We start from the raw sequence: 21,254 nt of genomic DNA, 5'->3' as shown, positions 1-21,254 counted from the left end.
GCAACCAACGGAATGGGAAAAGATATTTGCAAATGACATATCGGACAAAGGGCTAGTATCCAAAATCTATAAAGAGCTCACCAAACTCCACACCCGAAAAGCAAATAACCCAGTGAAGAAATGGGCAGAAAACATGAATAGACACTTCTCTAAAGAAGACATCCGGATGGCCAACAGGCACATGAAAAGATGTTCAGCGTCGCTCCTTATCAGGGAAATACAAATCAAAACCACACTCAGATATCACCTCACGCCAGTCAGAGTGGCCAAAATGAACAAATCAGCTTACTGCTCATTTTAAGTACAACTGTAAACCTTGGATATAACATAAGAGGAAATCACAGGAGAACTGAAAGGTGGTAAAATAACTTACTTGGGACCACAGGTCTGGAGTAACAACCCAAAAGTAGAAGGCAGTGCAGGGCTGGAACATTTTATGACCCCCAACCTTACAACAGGAAGCAGCCCAGGTAAGCTCTTTTTTCCCCCAGATCAAACAGGAGTCCCTCTAACAAGTGGTGAGATTGGCAACATCAGCAACAGAGATTAATCAAGACTGTAACCCCCATTAATAATAATCAGCTAAGGGAAGGGCTCTCCATCTCTGCCCGTTCCCAACCAGAGACACTAAGCATCCAGGAGACATCAACAAGAGTGGCCCTGCCACAACAACCACTCCTCCCAGAAAGCCATTTCCATCTCCATGGGCAAGGATGACTCTGTCAAAACAAGGGATGAGCCAGGAAGCCTCTTTGTCTTTGCAGGCCTAACACTCCCATTCCCCAGTTAGAGACACTGGGCAACAGGCCCAGGGAAAGCCTTTGTACCTTCTGAAGCTGCACAAACAAATGAGTGGGATCCCCAGTGGTACCAAATAAAACAAGCAGACTAAAATAGCATCACAAAGGCTCTAAAACCTAAATTACCGGTGGAACCACAGTTGACAAAAGTAGGCCAAGATCTGCATCCTAAAGTTAAGATAACTGTCTACTAAAACAGAAGATTTAAATAGAACCCAAAGTCTCCTAACATACTCAGCAGAATGTCTGGGATGTAATAGAAAATCACCCATAATACCAAAAGCCAGGAAAGTCACAATCTGAATAAGAAAATACAATTTACATCAACACCAACATGAATCAAATATTAGAGTTATCTGACAAGAATTTTAAAACTTCCATAATAAAAACTATTGAAAAGGCAATTAGCGGCGCCTGGATGGCTCAGTCGGTTGAGTGTCTGACTTTGCCTCAGGTCATGATCTCATGGTTCGTGGGTTTGAGCCCCGCATTGGGCTCTGTGCTGTCAGCTCAGAGCCTGGAGACTGCTTCAGTTTCTGTGTCTCCCTCTCTATGCTCCTCCTCTGCTCATGCTCCATCTCTCTCAAAACTAAATAAATGTTTTTTTAAAGGCAATTAAAATTATTTTAAAGGAAAAAAATGAAAAGGCTTGGCAAAGAAATAGATGTTATTTAAAAAGAGAACCAAATGGAAATTATACAACTGAAAAACACAATAACAGAAATTAAAAAAAAAACAACAAAAATCTGAATAGGATCCCAATAGAATGGCGATAACAGAAGATAGACTACATGAACTTAAGGACAGATCAATAAAAGTTAACAAATCTGAAAAAGAGAAAATTGACTTAAAAAATTAACTGAGCCTCAGGAACCTGTGTAACAATAAAAACTAAAAAAATTCACATTTTTGGAATTAGAGAAGGAAAAGAGAGAGCGGGGCATCCCAAATTTGGTAAAAGATGCAAACCTACAGATTTAAGAAGCTGAGTAAAACCCAAAGAAAATAAACCCGAAGAAATCTATACCAGGAGACATCATAATTAAACTTTTGAAAGCTAAAGACAAACAAAAGATATTGAAAACAGTCAGAGAGAAATGGCACATTATCTATAGGATTTTATAGGGGAATACCAATTCAAATGAGAGTGAATTTTTCATATTAAACTGTGGAAGCCAGGGGGCGCCTGGGTGGCGCAGTGGGTTGAGCGTCCGACTTCAGCCAGGTCACGATCTCGCGGTCCTTGAGTTCGAGCCCCGCGTTGGGCTCTGGGCTGATGGCTCAGAGCCTGGAGCCTGTTTCCGATTCTGTGTCTCCCTCTCTCTCTGCCCCTCCCCCTTTCATGCTCTGTCTCTCTCTGTCCCAAAAAAATAAATAAAAACGTTGAAAAAAAAATTAAAAAAAAATAAAAAATAAACTGTGGAAGCCAGAAAAAAAGGACATTTTTCAACTGCTGACAGAAAATACTGTCAACTGCAAATTCTGAAGTCAGTGAAACTATCCTTCAGGACTACATAGGAAAAGAAATCCTCAGATAAAGGAAAACTAAAAGAATGTGTTACTTGCAGACCTACTCTTAAAGACTTGCTAAATAGATCTCTTCAACATAAAGGAAATAATAGAGAAATATTGGAGCATAAGGAAGAAAGAACAATAGAAAGCAGAAATATGGGTACGTACATACTGTAGACTATTCTTCTTATGGGTTTTATAAATTATATTTGACAATTGAAACAAAAATTATAACACTATCTGATACATGACAATGCTATTTAAAAAGCAGGAGGGTAAAGGAACCTAAGTGAATGTAAAGTTTCCACACTTCACAGAAGTGGTAAAATGTTAATACTCATAAACTGTGAGAATTCACATAGGTATATTTTGATACCCAGAGCAACCACTATGAAACTATATAACAAGATACACTCTATAAATATATCAAGATGGAATCCTAAAAAGTGTCCAAGTAACTCACAGGAAGCCATGAATATGAACCAAAGGAAACAAATAATAAAATGGCCAACTTAAGCCCTAACATTTCAACAATTACCTTAAGTGTAAATGGTCTAAATACAACAATTAAAAGACATAGATTAGAAGATTACATCTAGTAAAGTATACTTTATAACAAAGAAAATTATAAAAGATATAACATAATGAGTATAGGATTAATCCATCAGAAAGACATAATGATCCTAAATATGTACAAACCAAAGAAATTCAAAATACATAAAATAAAAACTGATAGATATGAATAAATAGATCCAAACCAATAGTTGGGGGCTGCAGTTCCACCTTTCAGCAACTGATAAAACTACTAGAAAGAAAATCAGCAAGGATATAGAAATGAAAGATACAATCAACCAACAGAATCTATTTGACACACTGAGAATGCCATCCCACAACAGCAGAATACATATTCTTTTGAAGCTCTGATAGAACATATACCAAAAGAGACTATATCTTGAGCCATAAAACAAACTCAACAAATTTAAAGGAATTGTAATCATACAGAGTGTGTGTTCTGACCACGGTGTAGTGAAACTAGAAATCAATAATAGAAAAATAATAGTAAAAATCTTTAACCACTCTGATATTAATAAGCACACTTCTTTTTCAATTTTTTAAAAAAATGTTTAATGTATTTTTATTTATTTTTGAGAGAGAGAGAGAGTGAGAGAGAGACAGAGCATGAGCGAGGGATGGGCAGAGAGAGAGGGAGACACAGAATCCAAAGCAGGCTCCAGGTTCTGAGCTATCAACACAGAGTCCGATGCGGGGCTCAAACTCATGAACTGCAACATTATGACCTGAGCTAAAGCTGGACGTTTAACTGACTGAGCCACCCAGGCACCCCAATAAGCAAACTTCTAAATAATCCATGGAACAAACAGGAAATTTCAAAGGACATTTTAAAAAACACTGAAGGAATTTCTGTTTCTCTTCCACCATGCAGGGAGCTTGAAACTCATCACTTCCATCCGAATAGCAAGAAAAGAGTTGAACAAATTGAAGATCCACAGCTTTTTTAAAGATCCATCAGAGAATTTAGATCACAGGACAAACTACTTTCCCCCAAATTGGAGAGACATGCAGATACAGAGGAATCACAGTTTATCAGAGCAGAAAGCCAAGAATAAAAACCTCCATGTGAACCAGTAGCAGGTAGGAAAACTTAACATTTAATTGAAATATTACTGGAGACTCGGTATAGAAAAGTTTGAGTTAAAAAAAACCAAAAACCTCCAAGTGTACCCAGGCACCCCGTTGAGGGCTTCTATCAAGAATACATGCTGTACTTTTTCAAATGCTTTTTCTCCATCTATTGAGAGGGTCATATGGTTCTTATCCTTTCTTTTATTATTGTAGTATATCATGTTAAGTTATTTGCAAATATTGAACGATCCTTGGAGATGTTGGTCAAAATGTAAAAGCTTTTAATTATAAGAATAAATTTAGGGATCTAAAGTGCAGTATGCTAACTACAGTTAACAATACTGCATTTTATACTTGGAAGTTGCTATGAGAGTAGAGCATTAATGTTCTCACCATAACAGTAACAAAATGGTAATTATATGAGGTGAAAAATGTTTTAACTAACCTAACTTGGTAAACATTTTACAATATATATGTGTATCAAATTATCACATTTTACACTTTAAACTTAAATAAGATTACATATCAATTATACTAAAATAAGCTAGGATAAGTTAAGAAAAGAATAGAAATCAGAGTATACTCTCAGACACAGTAGAATTAAAATAAAATTTGATAACCAAAAGGTAACTGGAAAAGCCCAATATACTAGGAGATTAAACACACGGGTCAAAGAATAATTCTCAAGAGAAATTTAAAAATATTTCTAACTAAATGCAAATTAACATACAACTTATCAAAATTTATGGGACACTGTAAAAGTAATACTTAGGGGAAACTTTATATCATTGAATTAGAAAACAAGAAAGATCTAAAATAAATAACCTAAGATTCTACCTTAGGAAACTAGGAAAAGAAGAGTAAACTAAAACACTATTGTATATCTGAAACTAATATAACACTGTATGTTAACTATACTTGAGTTAAAATAAAATAATAACAAAAATAAAGGAGAAGAAGAGAAATAAAATTAGAACAGACATTTATGAAATCAAAAACAGAAAATAATAAAGAAAATCCACACAACTGAAAGCTAATTCTCTGAAAAGATGACTAAAGTCGTTAAACCTCTAGTCATGTTAACTATGCAAAAAAGAAAGAAGACACAAATGATTAATTGGACATTAAAATGATAATAATGAAATATTATGAACAACTCTATGCCCACAAATTTAATAATCTGGATGAAACAGAAGAATTTCTTGAAAAACAACCTCTACAAAATTCACACAAGAATAAATAGACAATCTGATAGGCCTGTATCTATTAAGAAGCTGAATCAAGAATTAATAACCTTCCAAAACAGAAATCACCAGTCCCAGAAGATTTAGTGGTAGGTTCTACCAAACACCTAAGAAGAAATTATACCAATTCGCTACAATTTCCCCCAGAAATTGAAGCATGGAGAACACTTTTTATCTCATTTTATAAGGTCAGGGTGCCCTAACACCAAAATCAGACAAAGGCATTACAAGAAAATCACAGACCAATATCTATCATGAACATAGATGTAAAAATCATCAATAAAATATTACCATATCAAATCAAACAATTCATAAAAATAATTATACCCCATGAGCAAGTGGGGTTTATTCTGGCATGCAAAGCTAGCTGGTTCAGCATTTGAAATTCAATTATTGTAATCCATCACAGCAACATGTTTAAAAAAATTACATCATCATATCAGTAGATACAGAAAAAGTATTTGGCAATATCTAATACTCACTTAGGGTAAAAATTCTGTAAACTAGAAATAGAGGAGAATTTTCTCAAATTCATAAAGAATATCTACAAACAAAACTGTAGCTAACATCTGACCTCATAGCAAGAAACTCAAAGCTTTCCCACTAATATCAGAAACAAGACAAGGATATCCCCTCTTGCCATTCCTTTTCAATACTGGAAGTCCTAGGTAATATGATAAAGTAATAAAAGAAATTAAAGGTATACAGATTGGAAATGGAACAATAAAGCAGTCTTTGTAGATGACAGGATTTTAAGTAGAAAATCTGAAAGAATAGAACAACTCTTGAAACAAATAAGGAATTATAGCAAGGTTGCAGGATACAAGGTTAATATATGAATGTTAATCACTTTCTGTATACCAGCAATGAATAAGTATAATTTAAAATTAAAAACAAAACCATTTACCTTAGGACCCCCAAAATAATGAAATATGTAAGGATAGATTTTACACAATATGTAAAAGATCTACATAAAGAAAACTACAAAATTCTCATGAATGAAACAGAAATGCAATACTATCAAGATGTCAGTTCTTCCAAACTTGATCTATAGATTCAGTGCAAGCCCAATCAAAGTCCCAGCAAGTTATTTTGTGAACATGACAAACTGATTCTAAAATTGACATAGAAAGGCAAAAAGATCCATAATAATCAACACAATACTGAAGAACAATGTTGAAGCACTGACACCACTCAATTTCTTTTTTTTTAATTTTTATTTATTTTTTTTGTGACACCACTCATTTTCAAGACTTACTATAAAGCTATAGTAAATGAGACAATGTGTTATTGGCAAAAGAATAGACAAATCGATCAATAGAACAGAATAGGGAGCCAAGAAATAGACCCATATAAATACAATTAACTGACCTTTGACAAATACAATGGAACAAAGATAATCTTTTCAACAAATGGTGCTAGGACAATAGGACATCCACAAGCAAAAAGGAAAAAATAAATAAATCAGGACACAGACCTTACACCCTCCACAAAAACCACCTAAAAATGGATCATGGACCAGGTAAAACACAAAACTACAAATCTCCTAGAAGACAGCCTAGGAGGAAACCTAGATGACTTTTAGTATAGCAATAGCTATATATATATATATATATATATATATATATATATATACCTCAAAGGCACAATCCATGAAAGAAATAATTGACAAGCTGGACTTCATTCAAATTAAAAGACTTCACTCTTCAAAAGACACTGTTAAGGGAATGAGAAGCCAAGGACTAGGAATAATATTTGCAAAAGATACATTTGATGAAGGATTGTTATTCAAATTACAATAAGAACTTTTAAATTTTTTTTTTCAACGTTTATTTATTTTTGGGACAGAGAGAGACAGAGCATGAACGGGGGAGGGGCAGAGAGAGAGGGAGACACAGAATCGGAAACAGGCTCCAGGCTCTGAGCCATCAGCCCAGAGCCCGACGCGGGGCTCGAACCCACGGACCGCGAGATCGTGACCTGGCTGAAGTCGGACGCTCAAACGACTGCGCCACCCAGGCGCCCCCTACAATAAGAACTTTTAAAATTCAGCAATAAGAAAACAAATTTAAAAATGGGCCACGTCAGCTGCAGCAACTTCTTACTAGATATGTCTCTGAAGGCAAGGAAAATAATAACAAAAAACAAAAATGAACTATTGGGATCTCATCAAGATAAAAAGCTTCTGCACAGCAAAGGAAACAATCAACAAAACTAAAAGACAACCAACAGAATGGGAAAATATATTTGCAAATGACATATCAGATAAGGGTTAGTATCCAAAATCTATAAAGAATTTATCAAACTCAGCATTCAAAAAACAAATAATCGACTTAAGAAATGGGCAGAAGACATGAATAGACAATTTTCCAAAGAAGATATTCAAATGGCTAACAGAAACATGAAAAGATGTTCAACATCACTCATCATCAGGGAAATACAAATCAAAACCACAATGCGATACCACCTCACACTTCTCAGAATGGCTAAGTTGAATAGGAAACAACAGATGTTAGAAAGGATGCAGAGAAAGGGGAACATTTTTGCTCTGCTGGTGCAAATGCAAACTAGTACAGCCACTCTGGAAAACGGTATGCAGGTCCCTCAAAATATAAAAAATAGAGCTACCAAATGGCCCAGCAATTGCACTCCTAGGTATTTATCCAAAGGATACAAAAATGCTGATTCAGAGGGGCACATGCACCCCAAAGTTTATAGCAGTGCTATCAACAATAGCCAAATTATGGAAATAGTCCAAATGTCCATTGACTGATATTCATCAGTCCCCTGATAAAGAAGATGTTGGGTATATATATATATGGAATACAATAGAATACTATTCACCGATCCAAAAAAAAAAAGAAAGAAAGAAAGAAAGAAAGAAAGAAAGAAAGAAAGAAAGAAAGAAAAGAAGAGAAATCTTGCCATTTGCAACAATGAGGATGGAACTAGGGTGTATTTTGGTAAGTGAGATAAGTCAGAGAAAGACAAGGGTCATATGATTTCACTCATATGTGGAATTTAAGAAAGAAAACATGAACATAGGGAAAGGGAAGGAAAAATTAGATAAAAACAGGGAGGCAAACTATAAGAGACTCTTAAAGGAAGAGAACAAACCGAGGGTTGCTGGAGGGGAGATGGGTAGGGGTGGGCTAAATGGGTGATGGGCATTAAGGAGGGCACTTGTTGGTATGAGCACTGGGTGTTATATGTAAGTGATGAATCACTGGTTTCTACCCCTGAAACCAATACTACACTGTATGTTAACTAATTTGAATTTAAATAAATAAATTGAAAATAAATTAAAAATTGGCCAGTTATCATAACAGACACCTCATCAAAGAATGCACACAGATGGCAAATAAGCATATGAAAAGATGCTCCACATCATATGTCATCAATCAAATGCAAAATATGACAATGAGATACCTCTACACACCTATTAGAATGACCAACATTTTGAATACTGACAACACCAAATGCTGAAAAGTATGTGGAACAAAAGCAACTCTCATTCATTACTTGTAGGAATGCAAAATGGTATAGCCACTTTGGAAAACTATTTGGCACTTTCTTATAAAACTCAACATACTCTTATCATACATTCCAGCAATCACACTTCTTGGTTTTTACCCAGAAGAGTTGAAAAATTATATCCACACAAAAACCTGCATGTGATATTTAGAATAGCCTTATTTAGAATTGCTCAAAACTTGGAAGCTACCAAGATGTCCTTCAGTAGGTAAATATAAAAATAAATTGGTATATCTAGACAATGGAATATTCTTCAGCATTGAAATGAGATCTCAAGCCCTGAAAATACATGGAAAAACCTTAAATGTGCATTGCTAAGTGAAAGAAGCCAATCTAAAAAAAGCTACATACCGGGGCACCTGGGTGGTTCAGTCGATTAAGTTGCCAACTTCGACTCAGGTCATGATCTCATGGTTCATGGGTTCAAGCCCCACATCAGGCTCTGTGCTGATAGCTCAGAGCCTGGAGCCTGCTTCGAGTCTGTGTCTCCCTCTTCTTCTGATCCTCCCCACTCGTGATCTGTCTCTCTCCGTCTCTCTCAAAAATGATTAAACATTAAAAAAATGCTACATACTGCATGATTCTAATTATATGACACTGTAGAAAATGCAAAACTATGGTGACAGTAAAAAGATCACTGAAGCCTTGTGCTTAGGGTGGTGGTAGAATGAATAGGTAGAGCACAGATAATTTTTGAGGCAGTGAAAATACTCTGTGTACCATAATGATGGATAAATATTGTTATAGCTTGTCCAAACCTATAGAGTGTATAATGCTGAGAGTGAACCCTAATGAAAACTATGGACTTAAAATGTGTCAATTTTGGTCCATCAGTTATTATAAATGTCCTACTCTTGTGAGGGGTATTGATAATGGAGGAAGCTATTCTTGTGTAGGAGTAGAAGGTATATGAGAAATCTATATACTTTCCTCTCAATTTTTCTGTAAACCTAAACTTCTCTAAATTAAAAAAAAAAGTTTTAAATGGCAAATTTTGTTATATATATTTTTACCATTATAAAATAGCTAATTACACTCTTCCCAATAATAAAGTCTACAATATAACTACTGTGATAAAGACCTGTACATGGATTTTCATAAAAGCTTTATTCTTCATAGCCAAATACTACATACAACCTAGATATCCTTCACTGGGTCAGTGGTTAAACAAACATACATTCCACAGAATCTCAGTGACAAAAACAAACTTGATACATGCAGCAACTTGGATGAATCTCAAGGGCATGCTAGATGAAAAAGAGTGAATTACAAAAGGTATGGTTTCACTTATATAATTTTGCAATGACAAAATTATAGAAATGGAGAACGGATTAGAGATTACCAGGGTTAGGGACCAAGGTGGATATGGCTGTAAAAAGGCAACATGAAAAAATAGGCAACATGAGGTATCCTTATTGTGACAGAACTATATTGTCTGTGGTGGTATACACAAGAATTTATATATGTGATAAAGTTGTATAGCAGTAAATATACATGTGTACACAAATGACTACAAGTAAAATCTGCATAAGATAGGTGGATTGTATCAATGTCAATATCCTACTTGTGATATTGTACTATATAATCTTGCAAACTGTTACCATTGGGGGAAATAGTAAAGTGTACAAGAGATCTTTGTATATTTTTTACACTACATGTGAATATACAATTACCTCAATAAAAATTACTACTACAAAAAATTCTGACTAATATTTTTTCCCCAAGAATAATACCCTATTCTTTCATCTTTAGCATCATAATAGTTTATTTATTGGCTGCTAATGAGGTTTGCACAAGGCCTCAGATAATGAATAGCTGAGGTGTCTAGGTAGCTCAGTCAAGCATTCAACTTCAGGTCAGGTCACGATCTCACAGTCTGTGGGTTTGAGCCCCGTGTTGGGATCTGTGCTGACAGCTCAGAGCCTGGAGCCTGCTTCGGATTCTGTGTCTCCCTCTCTCCCTGCCCCTCCCCCACTCACGCTCTGTCTCCCTCTCAAAAATAAATAAACATTTAAAAATTTTTTTAATGATAATTAATAGCTCTAGACCACTGGCTCAAACTAAGCTGAAGCAGATACATTTTTTGATGCTTCTGATCTTCATTGATCACACTGGGATACTCTTATACTTTCTTAAGAAGTCATCTGGCATCCTATGAATTCCTCAGTGGTGTCAATGTGTTAGCAGGCTTCATGATCACTTCATAAGTGTGGTAGACATGGCTGAGGAAGGGATTGGGTAAATACCAGCTTGAAAGAAATAGTTTAAAGAGTTGGACTGTTTTCCCTGAAATAAGGTGACATAAAGGATAGGACACCTGAGTTCAGATCCCTAAAGGGCTATTTGAGGGCAAAGGAAGTGATCATGTTCTCTGAGGTTTTAAGGGTGAGCAAAGATAGGCTCAACTGTCAACCTCAGGGGTTGCAGATACAAATATAAATTTAGCAGAAAGAAAAACTAACTGAGCTGCAAAGTAATTAGATTTGCAGTTTCTGGATGTAGAGAGTGTCCTGTTATTGGAAACATTTAATCAGAAGTAATTGAACATCTCTCAGAAATGTGGAAATTCCCTTTCAATGTGTAGATTCTAACATCAAAGTAATCATGTGAAACTAGGTTGCTAGTGCTTTATCTCAACATAGGTCTGGTCCCCTCACTGACTTTTCATTTTTTCTAATTGAAACTCTCTCTTCCTTGGTCATTGGAAGGGAAATAGAAGGAGTCTGAGGTCTGGGGATCCAGGTTCTGGGTAGACTGGAATATCTTTGCAGAAAAATTCAAGTTATTTTGTTTGTGGGAGCATGTAAGGAGACAGAACCCCACAGTAACCCCCTGAACTCCCCTTAGAAGATCGACATGAATGCAGGATAACCATAGGCAGATTTTAGTTCTGGCATTTTTGCATTTATGTGAGGTATGATTATTTCCATGTCTGATTTTCCTAATAGACTGTGAGCTTTTTCAGGGACAACATGTCTTACTTTTCCGTGTGTTCTTCCTGCATCTAGAACATTACACATAGTGGTGACTTGCTAGTTTCTCCATAGTTTCTTGGCATGATCAGATTGTGGTGTAGTTTGTATACCAAACACTAGGCTGGCATTTTTTCCCAAAGGGAAGAGGGAGCTGGCTCCCAGATTCTTTTTGAGTGACACCTAAAATAGATAATGTGACTATTTCTAAAAGTATCTCCCTAGCACTGCCTTCATTTAAAGGCAACCAGGGAGATAAAATGATACTTTTTTATTTTGTTAATGTTTATTCATTTTTGAAAGAGAGAGACAGAGCACAAGCAGGGGTGGGGCGGAGAGAGAGGGGGACACAGAATCCGAAGCAGGCTCCAGGCTCTGAACTGTCATCACAGAGCCCAACTTGGAGCTTGAACTCATGAAACACGAGATCATGACCTGAGCCAAAGCTCAACCAACTGCGCCACCCAGGTGCCCCGAGATAAAATGATACTCTTAAGAGCTGAGCTTTTGACAAAGTTTCCAGGGCTGAACATATCTGATGCCTTAGGTGTGAGAAAAGTTGTGGGCATTTTCTTTAGACAGAGCTGGGATTACTGGATTGCGGAGGCCTTTATAAATGAGCAAGTTTTTCTCAAACTTATTAAACTTTACTGCTTTACTGATACATGTTCCAGTATGGAGGTCTCTGCTTCCAACTGTCCTCCTCACTCTTGGGAGTGAGGGCAGGGTGGGGTGAGGGGAGAGCAATATGTTGCTGAACCTTCAAAAGTGGAAAAAGGAAATTCAGAGAGGCTAAGTTAGGAAGAGAAAGGAAAGAGTCCTTGGCCTCTAGGGAGATGTGCTAGATGAGCCTGGCCTTCTCAGGCTCCTTGGTGGTTAGGTGAGAACATTCACAGTGCAGGGACCTGGTTGTGTTGCCTGTTTCAATGGTGGGGAGGGGTAAGCGGGGACATGCTAGAAGCCTGAGCCCTGGCCTCACCAAGCACCTGTCTATCTGTGAGTCAGACCTTCCAGGACTTCCCCACAGATGGCACCCCTCCTCTTGCTTGGATTGCTCCCAGAAAGGGTAAAATAAAACAGCCCTTGGAAGGGGGGTGGAGGTGGAGGGTAGCCTAAAATTAGCCCATGGCCCTGATGCCTAGCCTTTAGGCAGTGTTGTTAAAAGTAGAAACCAAGGGACCTTGCCTGCTTAGGCCCCGGGGCAAATAGGGGCTCCCTGCAGAGGGGCCACCAGGGCCCTTTTCTTCACAAGAGGGGCAGCAGTGTCAGCGACCCTTGGCAGCGTGGCCTCAGGCAGAAGCCCAGTGAGTATCTGGAGTCTAGAACCCAATTATGCAGCCAGGGAGGAATGAACCCTTAGGATTGCAGGCCCATGGACCCGTAACCACCACCCTCCATAGGGTTTTCCCACTGGATCTTGTTTCTGGGGGTGCTTGGGAGGTTAGTAGGGAAATCTGCCCACAGAGGGAAGGAGGGTTATGATGATGGCTTCCTGCTGTCTGTGTCCCAAGAAAGTATGTGTACCTAGGCTCTGGGGTCCAAATGGACCCACTTCTTGAGGGAAATTGCAGCTATACAAAACAGAGAAGATAATGATTTGTCTTTGTGTCCCTGTGTGTTGTCTTTGTTGGAGGGGTGCATCTGGGTGGGCTCAAGAGCAGAAAGGCAGAGCTCCTCAGGTTGTGGGGAGGAAGATGAAGCTTAAAAATAGTCTAGTAATGCCTAGAGAACTGTTCTAGGGCCCACCAAAACCAGCCACTCCCCTGTAGGAGTTCTTAACTTGTATTCATAGACCCACAAAAGAGCCTTAGAATTCAAAGGGTCATAAAACATGGATGGAGCAAAGAATTACCTTTTTTCACCCCTAATCTCTAACTGAAATTTACCATTTCTTTTCAAGGATGAATGCAGACAGCAAATGTCAGTAGTATTACCAGTTACTATAATTTGGTAACCAGAAAAAAAATCAGACATTTCATATCATATTACAGTTGTGGAAGAGATCTAAAATGTCATTTATGTTCATCATCACTTAGAAGTTATTAATATATATTTGTATTTAATGGGTTAATAAAGAACTTTTATTACTATATCAAGCAGTTTTAAAAAATAGCTGTACTTCAATATAATTGGTTTCCTTTAATCTTATGTATTTTATTTTATGTATTAAAAACCATTCTGAGAGGGGACAAGAGACTTAACCAGAATGCCATAGGGGTAAATGTCACAAAAAAGGTTTAAAACCCCTGCACTTTGGGGATCAGGAAAGGGATTCTTGCATAGAATGGTCATGTAATGACTCTTAGCTTAATAAGAGCTAGGTGAAGTTAGACAATAGATTAATTAGATTTTCTTATCCTGTCTAATAAGGCACAATTCACCAAATCCCTAAGCCAGCTGGGGTCCATGACTTGATCTCTCTATGGAGGCTCATTAGATGGGCCCTGCTATAGGCTCCTGGTATGACCTTGATGAGAGCCTCAGCATTTCCCTCTATACTCCGTTCCCTCTTCATCTCCCTGGAACCAGTCTCCCCTTCCCCTACCAAAGGGTAAATGAATCCCTATTTGCTATCAAAAGAAATGATCTGTAAAAGAAACCTTCCATTACTGAAGTCCCTGGAATTCAGCATGACCCTCAAAGCTGAGGATTTGGGGAGCTGCAATGTGACTGCTTAAGGCAAGGGAAAGGGGCACGTGTTTGCTTTTCAAGTTGCAATAGAAAGAACAGGACGGGCAATAGGGAAACATGGAATCTATTTCTGGCTCTGCTGTTACCTTGATGTAAGGCACGTAGCAATTCCCTTGCCCTCTCAGACCTCAGTGTTTTTCATCCACAAAATGGGGATGATATTACCTACTCCACTATGTGAAATTGCTTTGAAAAGCCTAAGATTATAGGTGTGTTCTGGGTTCCTGCTGATGAGACAATGGGTAGTAACAGCCATATGACCTTAGAAAAAATGTCCTGCTCTCCTCTGAGCCTTGGGTTTTCTATCTCTAAACTAAGGGAATTAAATTAAATGATTTATTTGGTGCATTCCAGATCTGAGGTTATAGGACTTTAAATAAGGAGCAATAGTAGAAATTGGAGACTTAGGTAATAATAATCACTTGGTACTACAGTTGCTGAGTTGCTTACTGACTACTACATTCAGGTGCTATCCTAAACAATTAACTCATTTACTTATTAATTTAAATATTAACTCATGTAATCCTAACAATAACCCTCTGAAGCAGGTACTACTATCATCCTCTCTTTACGATAAAGAAATAGGCACAGAGAGTAATCTGCAGTGATCTGTTCTAGGTCACACAGCTACTAAGTGGTGGAGCTTGAATTGAAGCAGAATTCCAGACCATGTTTTACTACTACTTTACATGGTCTGTCATTCTGCAGTGACTGAAAAACAGACCCATTTCAAAGAGTTACGATACAGTGTCCTGACTGCTATAGTTATATAAGACCACAAATTCTGGAGAAACTAACCCATCAGAAGGAACTACATGTGACAGAAAGAAGTATGACGTTTACAGAGAGACACCATTTCTCTTCCCTTATTGCTGGGTCTTGGGGTATAAGAAGAGTAGCAGGAAATGAGCCTGGAGATGTTGGCCAAAATTTGTTCATAAAGAATCTGTGAGCCAGTCCAAAGTATCTGGGCTATACTCTGAAAGAAAGGGGAGCCATTAAGGGATTTAAAATGGGATTGGCACAGACCAGATTTGTATTTTTAAACAATTGCTTTATAATGTGAAGAAAAAGGGGAAACTAGCTAGGAAACTATTACAACAGTTGACACAAAAAAATGATTTACCTAGCTTATGTAAAGCACTGGCAATGGGGATAAGTCAGAGGGAGGTGGCCTGTAGAGGCCTCTAGGAAGTAAAATCCATAGGACTTGATGAGCAATTGGATGAAAGTGGGACAAAGAGATAAGCGGACTGAGATGAGTCTTGGGTTTTTGGTTTGGTTTACCAGGTGGATAGTGAGAAACAGATATGGATTAACTTTGCTGATGGTAGTGATGGTAGTGGTAGTGTGATACTGCTGACTTTGAAGGACCTGAAGAAATTCAGTGAATATATACTTTTTTTGCTGAAAAGAGAGCTAGCTAGGGGGCTTGGAGTGATAAACTTGAAAGCATCAGAATTACAGTGAGAGCTGCATCTCTGGGAATGGAAAGAAGATCAAGGAGAGAACAAAGGGGAGCATAACTATTTCAGGGTAGAACATAGGGGAGAAAAATCAGGAGAGGGTGATGGTCAGGAAGCCAATGGAGGAGTATGTAGGAGAAAGTGGCCAGTGGGGACAGATGTACCAGAAAGGTCACAGAAGGAAAGATAAGAGAAGGAGCCAGCAAATTTAACCACAAGGGTGACTGTTTAAAGAACTATTTTATTGTGTGGTTGAAGAAGGGTGGAGCCAAATTGCAGGGATTGAAGAAATGAATGAGAGAGAAGTAGATGGTAGAAAGCTCTTTGGTATATTTGGTGAAAAAGAGAGAGATGAAGAGAAAGCTAGCTAGAGTAAGACAAAGAACCATAGAAGTGTTTTGTTTCCTAAGATGGTTGAGGGGAAGGAGCCAGTCAGGAGGTTGAAGGGGCAGAGAGAGGAAGTTCCTTTAAGACCTACTATATTGCAGCTCCATGAGGCAGGGATTATCATTTCTGTCTTATAGATGAGGAAACTTAGTCCCAAAGAAGAGAAGAGACTTGCCCATATCTTCTCAGCTAGTAACTTGGGGTGCTGAGTTGCAAACTTAGGTCTACCTGATTTCTAAAATCCTCTACTTATTGCACACCTCAAAGGAGTAAAAAGACCATATATGGAGTTGATGTTAGTGGGTGAGGAGGGGCCTAAAGCTGAGAGAGACCCCCCCCACCCACCTCACAAATTTTTTTTTCTATGAGGTATGTACCTGAGGTCCCAGGCTCACAAAGAGGGATGGAGGTATACAGTGAATAAAAGGAGGTGTATGGCCCTTAGACCATGGCTGCAGGGTATGGGAGAGAAGGAAGACTTGAGCTCTGAAAACCTACCAGCTTACCCTGATGACATTACAAACTAAGGTGGGTGACTTTGGCTTTTGAGCACTAGGAACAAGACAGGTAAGGTCAAGGGGTTAAGTCAGTCACTGGGCCATGGGTAATTTTATAAGGCCTGGGGATAATGTTGAGAGAAGAGTTGAGGATTGAGACAAGGCTCTAAACTGGGTGTGGCAGAGAGGATGGGAAAAGGTTTGACCTAAAGGGATGGGAGTCCATAGGTTCCAAGGAGGTGCTTGGAATCAAAGTGATTTCTGTATTGAAGTAGTCCTGGAGGATAAACCAGTTGTCCACCAAAGAGGACGATTTGCCCTGGAAATGACTATTTTCTGCCATCTCTTTGACTTCATTTTACTTGAAGTCTATTCTTTGTAATGACATCTATTTATTTAATTAGTAAATTTCATTCAACATCTATTTCCTGTGTAACTCTGTTGCCTGAAGCATGGGACCTAAGTCTGAGTGGAGGTCACATATGAAGGACTATGAGGAGGTTGAATTTCATCTAAAAGGCTGACAGGTGGAACTGAAGGCCTGCCCCATCAAACTGATGTCAGAATGCTCAGGGATGACAACTTGACACCACACACACACACAAAAAAAACATTCTGTTGGCCTAGCAACTGCCAGACTAGAGTCATTTCATTAGTCCACACTTTCTGAACTAAGGAAGGTGCCTCTACCAAGTCATCAGTAATGATGTAGACCCTACTGGAAATGGAGGGATACAGATGGATACAGCATTCCTTACCCTGGAGTTTACATACTGAAGCACAGATACGTGCAAATGTAGTGTGAAAGTTCATAGATAAAGTCTAGTGTGATCCTTTGGAATCCCTGAGCATGGGGAGGAGGAGATTAGGGAAGGCTTCCCAGAAGTAGGAGTTTGAATGTCAAGTGGAACAGCATATGCAAAGGCACCAAGCTGTGAAATGGCCTTATGTGTTTGGGAAGCCATCTCTGAGCCCTAACATAAGATGAAGTAGGAATTAAAAGCAGGGGGCACATGAGTGAAGAGCCTGATGGTGAAGGGTGGAGGGGGTAAGGTTTGGCATCCAGGCTTTTTGGTGTGGGCCCTCATTCTCTCTCCAATATTTGTCACCCACAGATCTGGCATATCCTTGTGCTCATAATGAGAATAGTTCTGCTGCAATCAATAAAGATGAACCTCATGGACATCACCAAGATTTTCTCCCTCCTGCAGCATGACAAGGAGGAGGAGGACACCGACACAGGGGAGAAGCAGGCTCTCAATCAAGCAGTGTATGACAACGACTCCTATACCTTGGACCAGCTTTTGTGCCAGGAGCGTTACAAACGTTTCATCAACAGTAGAAGTGGCTGGGGTGTTCCTGGGACACCCTTGCGGTTGGCTGCTTCTTATGGCCACCTCAGTTGTTTGCAGGTCCTCCTGGCACATGGTGCTGATGTTGACAGCTTGGATGTCAAGGCACAGACACCACTTTTTACTGCTGTCAGTCATGGCCATCTGGACTGTGTGCGTGTGCTTTTAGAAGCTGGTGCCTGTCCTGGTGGTAGTATCTACAACAACTGTTCTCCTGTGCTCACAGCTGCCCGTGATGGTGCTGCTGCCATCCTTCAGGAACTCTTAGGCCATGGTGCAGAGGCCAATGTCAAGGCTAAACTACCAGTCTGGGCATCAAACATAGCTTCATGTTCTGGCCCCCTCTATTTGGCTGCAGTCTATGGGCATCTTGACTGTTTCCGCCTGCTTTTGCTCCATGGGGCAGACCCCAACTACAACTGTACTGACCAGCACCTATTGGCTCGTGTCCCACGGCACCGCACCCTCCTTGAAATCTGCCTCCACCATAATTGTGAGCCAGAGTACATCCAGCTACTAATTGATTTCGGTGCTAACATCTACCTTCCATGTCTCTCCCTGGACGTGAACTTGCAAGATAATAAAGGCACTGCATTGCTGCTACAGGCCCGAGGTAAGTGTCAAGCAACTTAGCTCTATAGACCTTCTGGCTTGGAGGTCCAAGGGCCACAAATCACTCCCCAAGCTAATCCTTGTGGGATGAATTGGAGAAAATACCATCTTCTCCCTCTCCTGAGACCCCAGTGGAGAAGTTATAGATTCCTTATTAGAGAAAGGATTACTAAGATAAGGTGGGGGATATCACTAGTAGAATTTCTAGCTTTGGCCCTGCCAATGACTGTTTTGTGGCCTTGAGCATGCCTTCTGTAGACTTCAGTGTGTTCCTATTGGCACCATGCATTGAGGACAGGGCGGGGGGGGGGGGGTATTTCTTAGAAGGAAGAAAGCAATTAGGGCTGCAGGATCCAGGGCAGGGTGGATGCAGTCTTGGGTGGGAGAATTACACTGATAAATGCTTCTTATGACCTGTTTCTCCTTGCTGTAGCCACTCCACGGTCACTACTGTCACAGGCCCGTTTAGTTATCCGCAGAGCCCTGCACCAGGCCAGCCAGCCACAAGCCATTGACCAGCTGGATCTTCCCCCTGTGTTGATTAGCTACCTCAAACACCAACTGTAATCTTGCAGCCTTAACAGAAACCCACAATACCTACAAAAACCACCTGGGGACCCAGGTAGCTGAAGGGCACTACAGCTCCACCCATTCACCTGGAGCTGCTCCATATCCTCCACAATAAGATACTCATCAAAATAAATCCTGGTGGCTGCTCTCCTGTATTATCCTCCACAATAAAATCCTCATCAAAATAAATCCTGGTGGATGTTATGTCTGCTATATGTGTGTGTGTGTGGGGGGGAGTGGGAGTTTACTGGGGGAAGGGGTCTGATTGGCCAAAGGGAAGTATAGTAATTATCTGGCATTTGACAGGCATAGGAGTCCTGGCCACTGACAGGGGGGAAAAATAATCCAATGGCTCACACCTCCTCCAAGATCTCAAAGAAAATTTAGATCTGTATTGTTCTTAGAAGCAAGGTCAAAGAATTCAAGTGGTTGATTGGAATAGTAGCATCAGTTTGCTCAGCCTTGTACCTCCCTTCACTTTCCTGTTTTCTATAAGGCACCCTCTCTGGAGCTGTAACCCAATCTCCTATTACTCTGAGTCAAGTAACTAGGGATCTTCCCATTAATCCACCTTGAGTCATAGACTGCATTCCCACTAGTCCAGTTTATATTCAAGATCTAATTGGGAAATCAAACTACCAAATATTTATGGCATAGAATTTAATGCAGAAAAAAATTGGTTATATAGATGATAGGTTGAGATGCCAAGAAGGACAGGAAGGTAACCTAGAGATTAGTGACAGCAGGATGCTAACACCACCCCTAGGCTGGAGGAGTGAGGGAGGAGGTATGTCCAAAGTTCAGGGACAAGGGTCACTTGATGGAAGTGGAATCACAGGCTTGTCCAGGGGTGCTAAAAGGGAGGCACTGTTCAAACGACAAGAAAAGAAGAAATATCCTTTCTTTTTCCTTATTGGTGCCCTTCAGTCTGCCTCCAATGTCTCTCATTGAGGGAAATTAGAAGTCAACTAATATCAGATCCTGGGAAACAGGGGCCAGACCTCCTGCTGCATAGTGCAGAGCAGGGAAAGGTGCATAATGGAGGGGCAGTGGGAAAAAGTGGTGTTATCTAATCCAGGAGCTAGTATCACATAACAGAATTGGAAGTATATTCACATTGGGAGCCATAAAAGAGACACAGCAGAGACACCACTGGAAGCACAAAAGGCAGAGGCTAAGTACCATGGTTTCTCTATTTTTCCTAATCTTTCACCAGTGCTTCCCATTGGTTGAATCCAGCCAAGTGATTGATGAGGGAGCCTGGGAAATGCATCCTACACCCTCTATGATATGGAGAAGGGCAGGGTAAGGAGGCAAACATGCCCTGGACCAGCACAGATAACCACCCAAATTCAGATCTAGGCAACTTTATTTTGCTAAAATCTTCTACAGTACCTTCTTGTGTTTCTCCTGGACAACTGTGGGTGGGGATGTGGACAAATAGTGAAAGAGACACAAGTTGAAGGAGTGGAGGAGGAGAGCTCAGATAATCTTTATATATTTAGAGCTTTTCCTGCAAGCTGCCTTGACAGTTCCTCTATATCATGATCTCCTATTATGAGGAAAAGGGGGCAGGGAATAAGGCCTTGAGCTGTCTTGCCTCTCTCCTCCTTACCTGCTCACTCTCCCTAGCTCCTAGTGCCTGAAAGACTTTAGGAAGCCAAGAAAATTGATCATCTATCTCCATGATCCTGACCTACTCAACTTCCAGACTTTCATTCTTGTTTTGGAGAATAATGCAACTGTTTATCTCCAAGAAGCAAGAGAACTGAAGGATTTGGCTACAAGCACAGACAGGGTTTCAGGGCAGTTGGCCCTAGCTCTCTTGTACCTTTATTTCAATCTAGGCTCCTGAGGAATGAATTGTCCAGGACCCCATGCCTGGCTCTGTCCCCTATCCCCTTAAAGCCCTTGGGGATTAGGAGTCAACTTCAGCAGCTCTATCTGATATAGGCCCCCTCGGAAAGTACACC

At 39.6% G+C, this 21,254-nt stretch overlaps 2 protein-coding genes across 4 annotated transcripts in view; both read left to right on the top strand.

The window, feature by feature from the left end:
• MTMR8 (myotubularin related protein 8) overlaps positions 1-3,875 on the top strand; it is a 130,988-nt gene extending 127,113 nt beyond the window's left edge. The window contains exon 6 of the mRNA XM_040467199.1: positions 3,757-3,875. Within this exon, the coding sequence (XP_040323133.1) occupies positions 3,757-3,832 (76 nt within the window). The 3' untranslated portion in view covers positions 3,833-3,875. The remainder of the gene's footprint in view (positions 1-3,756) is intronic.
• Positions 3,876-3,914: 39 nt separating this feature from the next.
• On the top strand, positions 3,915-19,485 carry ASB12 (ankyrin repeat and SOCS box containing 12). 3 transcript variants are annotated; one of them, XM_040467191.1, is made up of 4 exons: positions 12,870-13,010; positions 16,620-16,778; positions 17,863-18,712; positions 19,145-19,485. In XM_040467191.1, the coding sequence occupies exons 2-4, from the start codon at positions 16,761-16,763 to the stop codon at positions 19,276-19,278; spliced, it is 1,002 nt and encodes a 333-aa protein (XP_040323125.1). In that variant the 5' UTR covers positions 12,870-13,010; positions 16,620-16,760; the 3' UTR covers positions 19,279-19,485. The 3 variants fall into 3 exon arrangements, with proteins under 3 accessions (XP_040323128.1, XP_040323125.1, XP_040323126.1); XM_040467194.1 differs by lacking the exons at positions 12,870-13,010; positions 16,620-16,778 and adding an exon at positions 3,915-3,965; XM_040467192.1 differs by lacking the exon at positions 16,620-16,778.
• The last annotated feature ends 1,769 nt before the right edge of the window (positions 19,486-21,254 follow it).

This window comes from Herpailurus yagouaroundi, unplaced genomic scaffold (assembly GCF_014898765.1).
Source record: "Herpailurus yagouaroundi ecotype Mexico unplaced genomic scaffold, PumYag 67350, whole genome shotgun sequence".
NCBI lineage: Eukaryota > Metazoa > Chordata > Mammalia > Carnivora > Felidae > Herpailurus > Herpailurus yagouaroundi.
The sequence above is the reverse complement of the archived record's forward strand: the minus strand, read 5'-3'. Positions and strand labels throughout refer to the sequence as shown.

What these genes read in the sequence shown, in the direction of transcription:
- ASB12 (XM_040467191.1), top strand. An exon ending in ATTGCTGCTACAGGCCCGAG is followed by an intron (nt 18,713 to 19,144) that starts GTAAGTGTCAAG and finishes TCCTTGCTGTAG; the next exon opens with CCACTCCACGGTCACTACTG.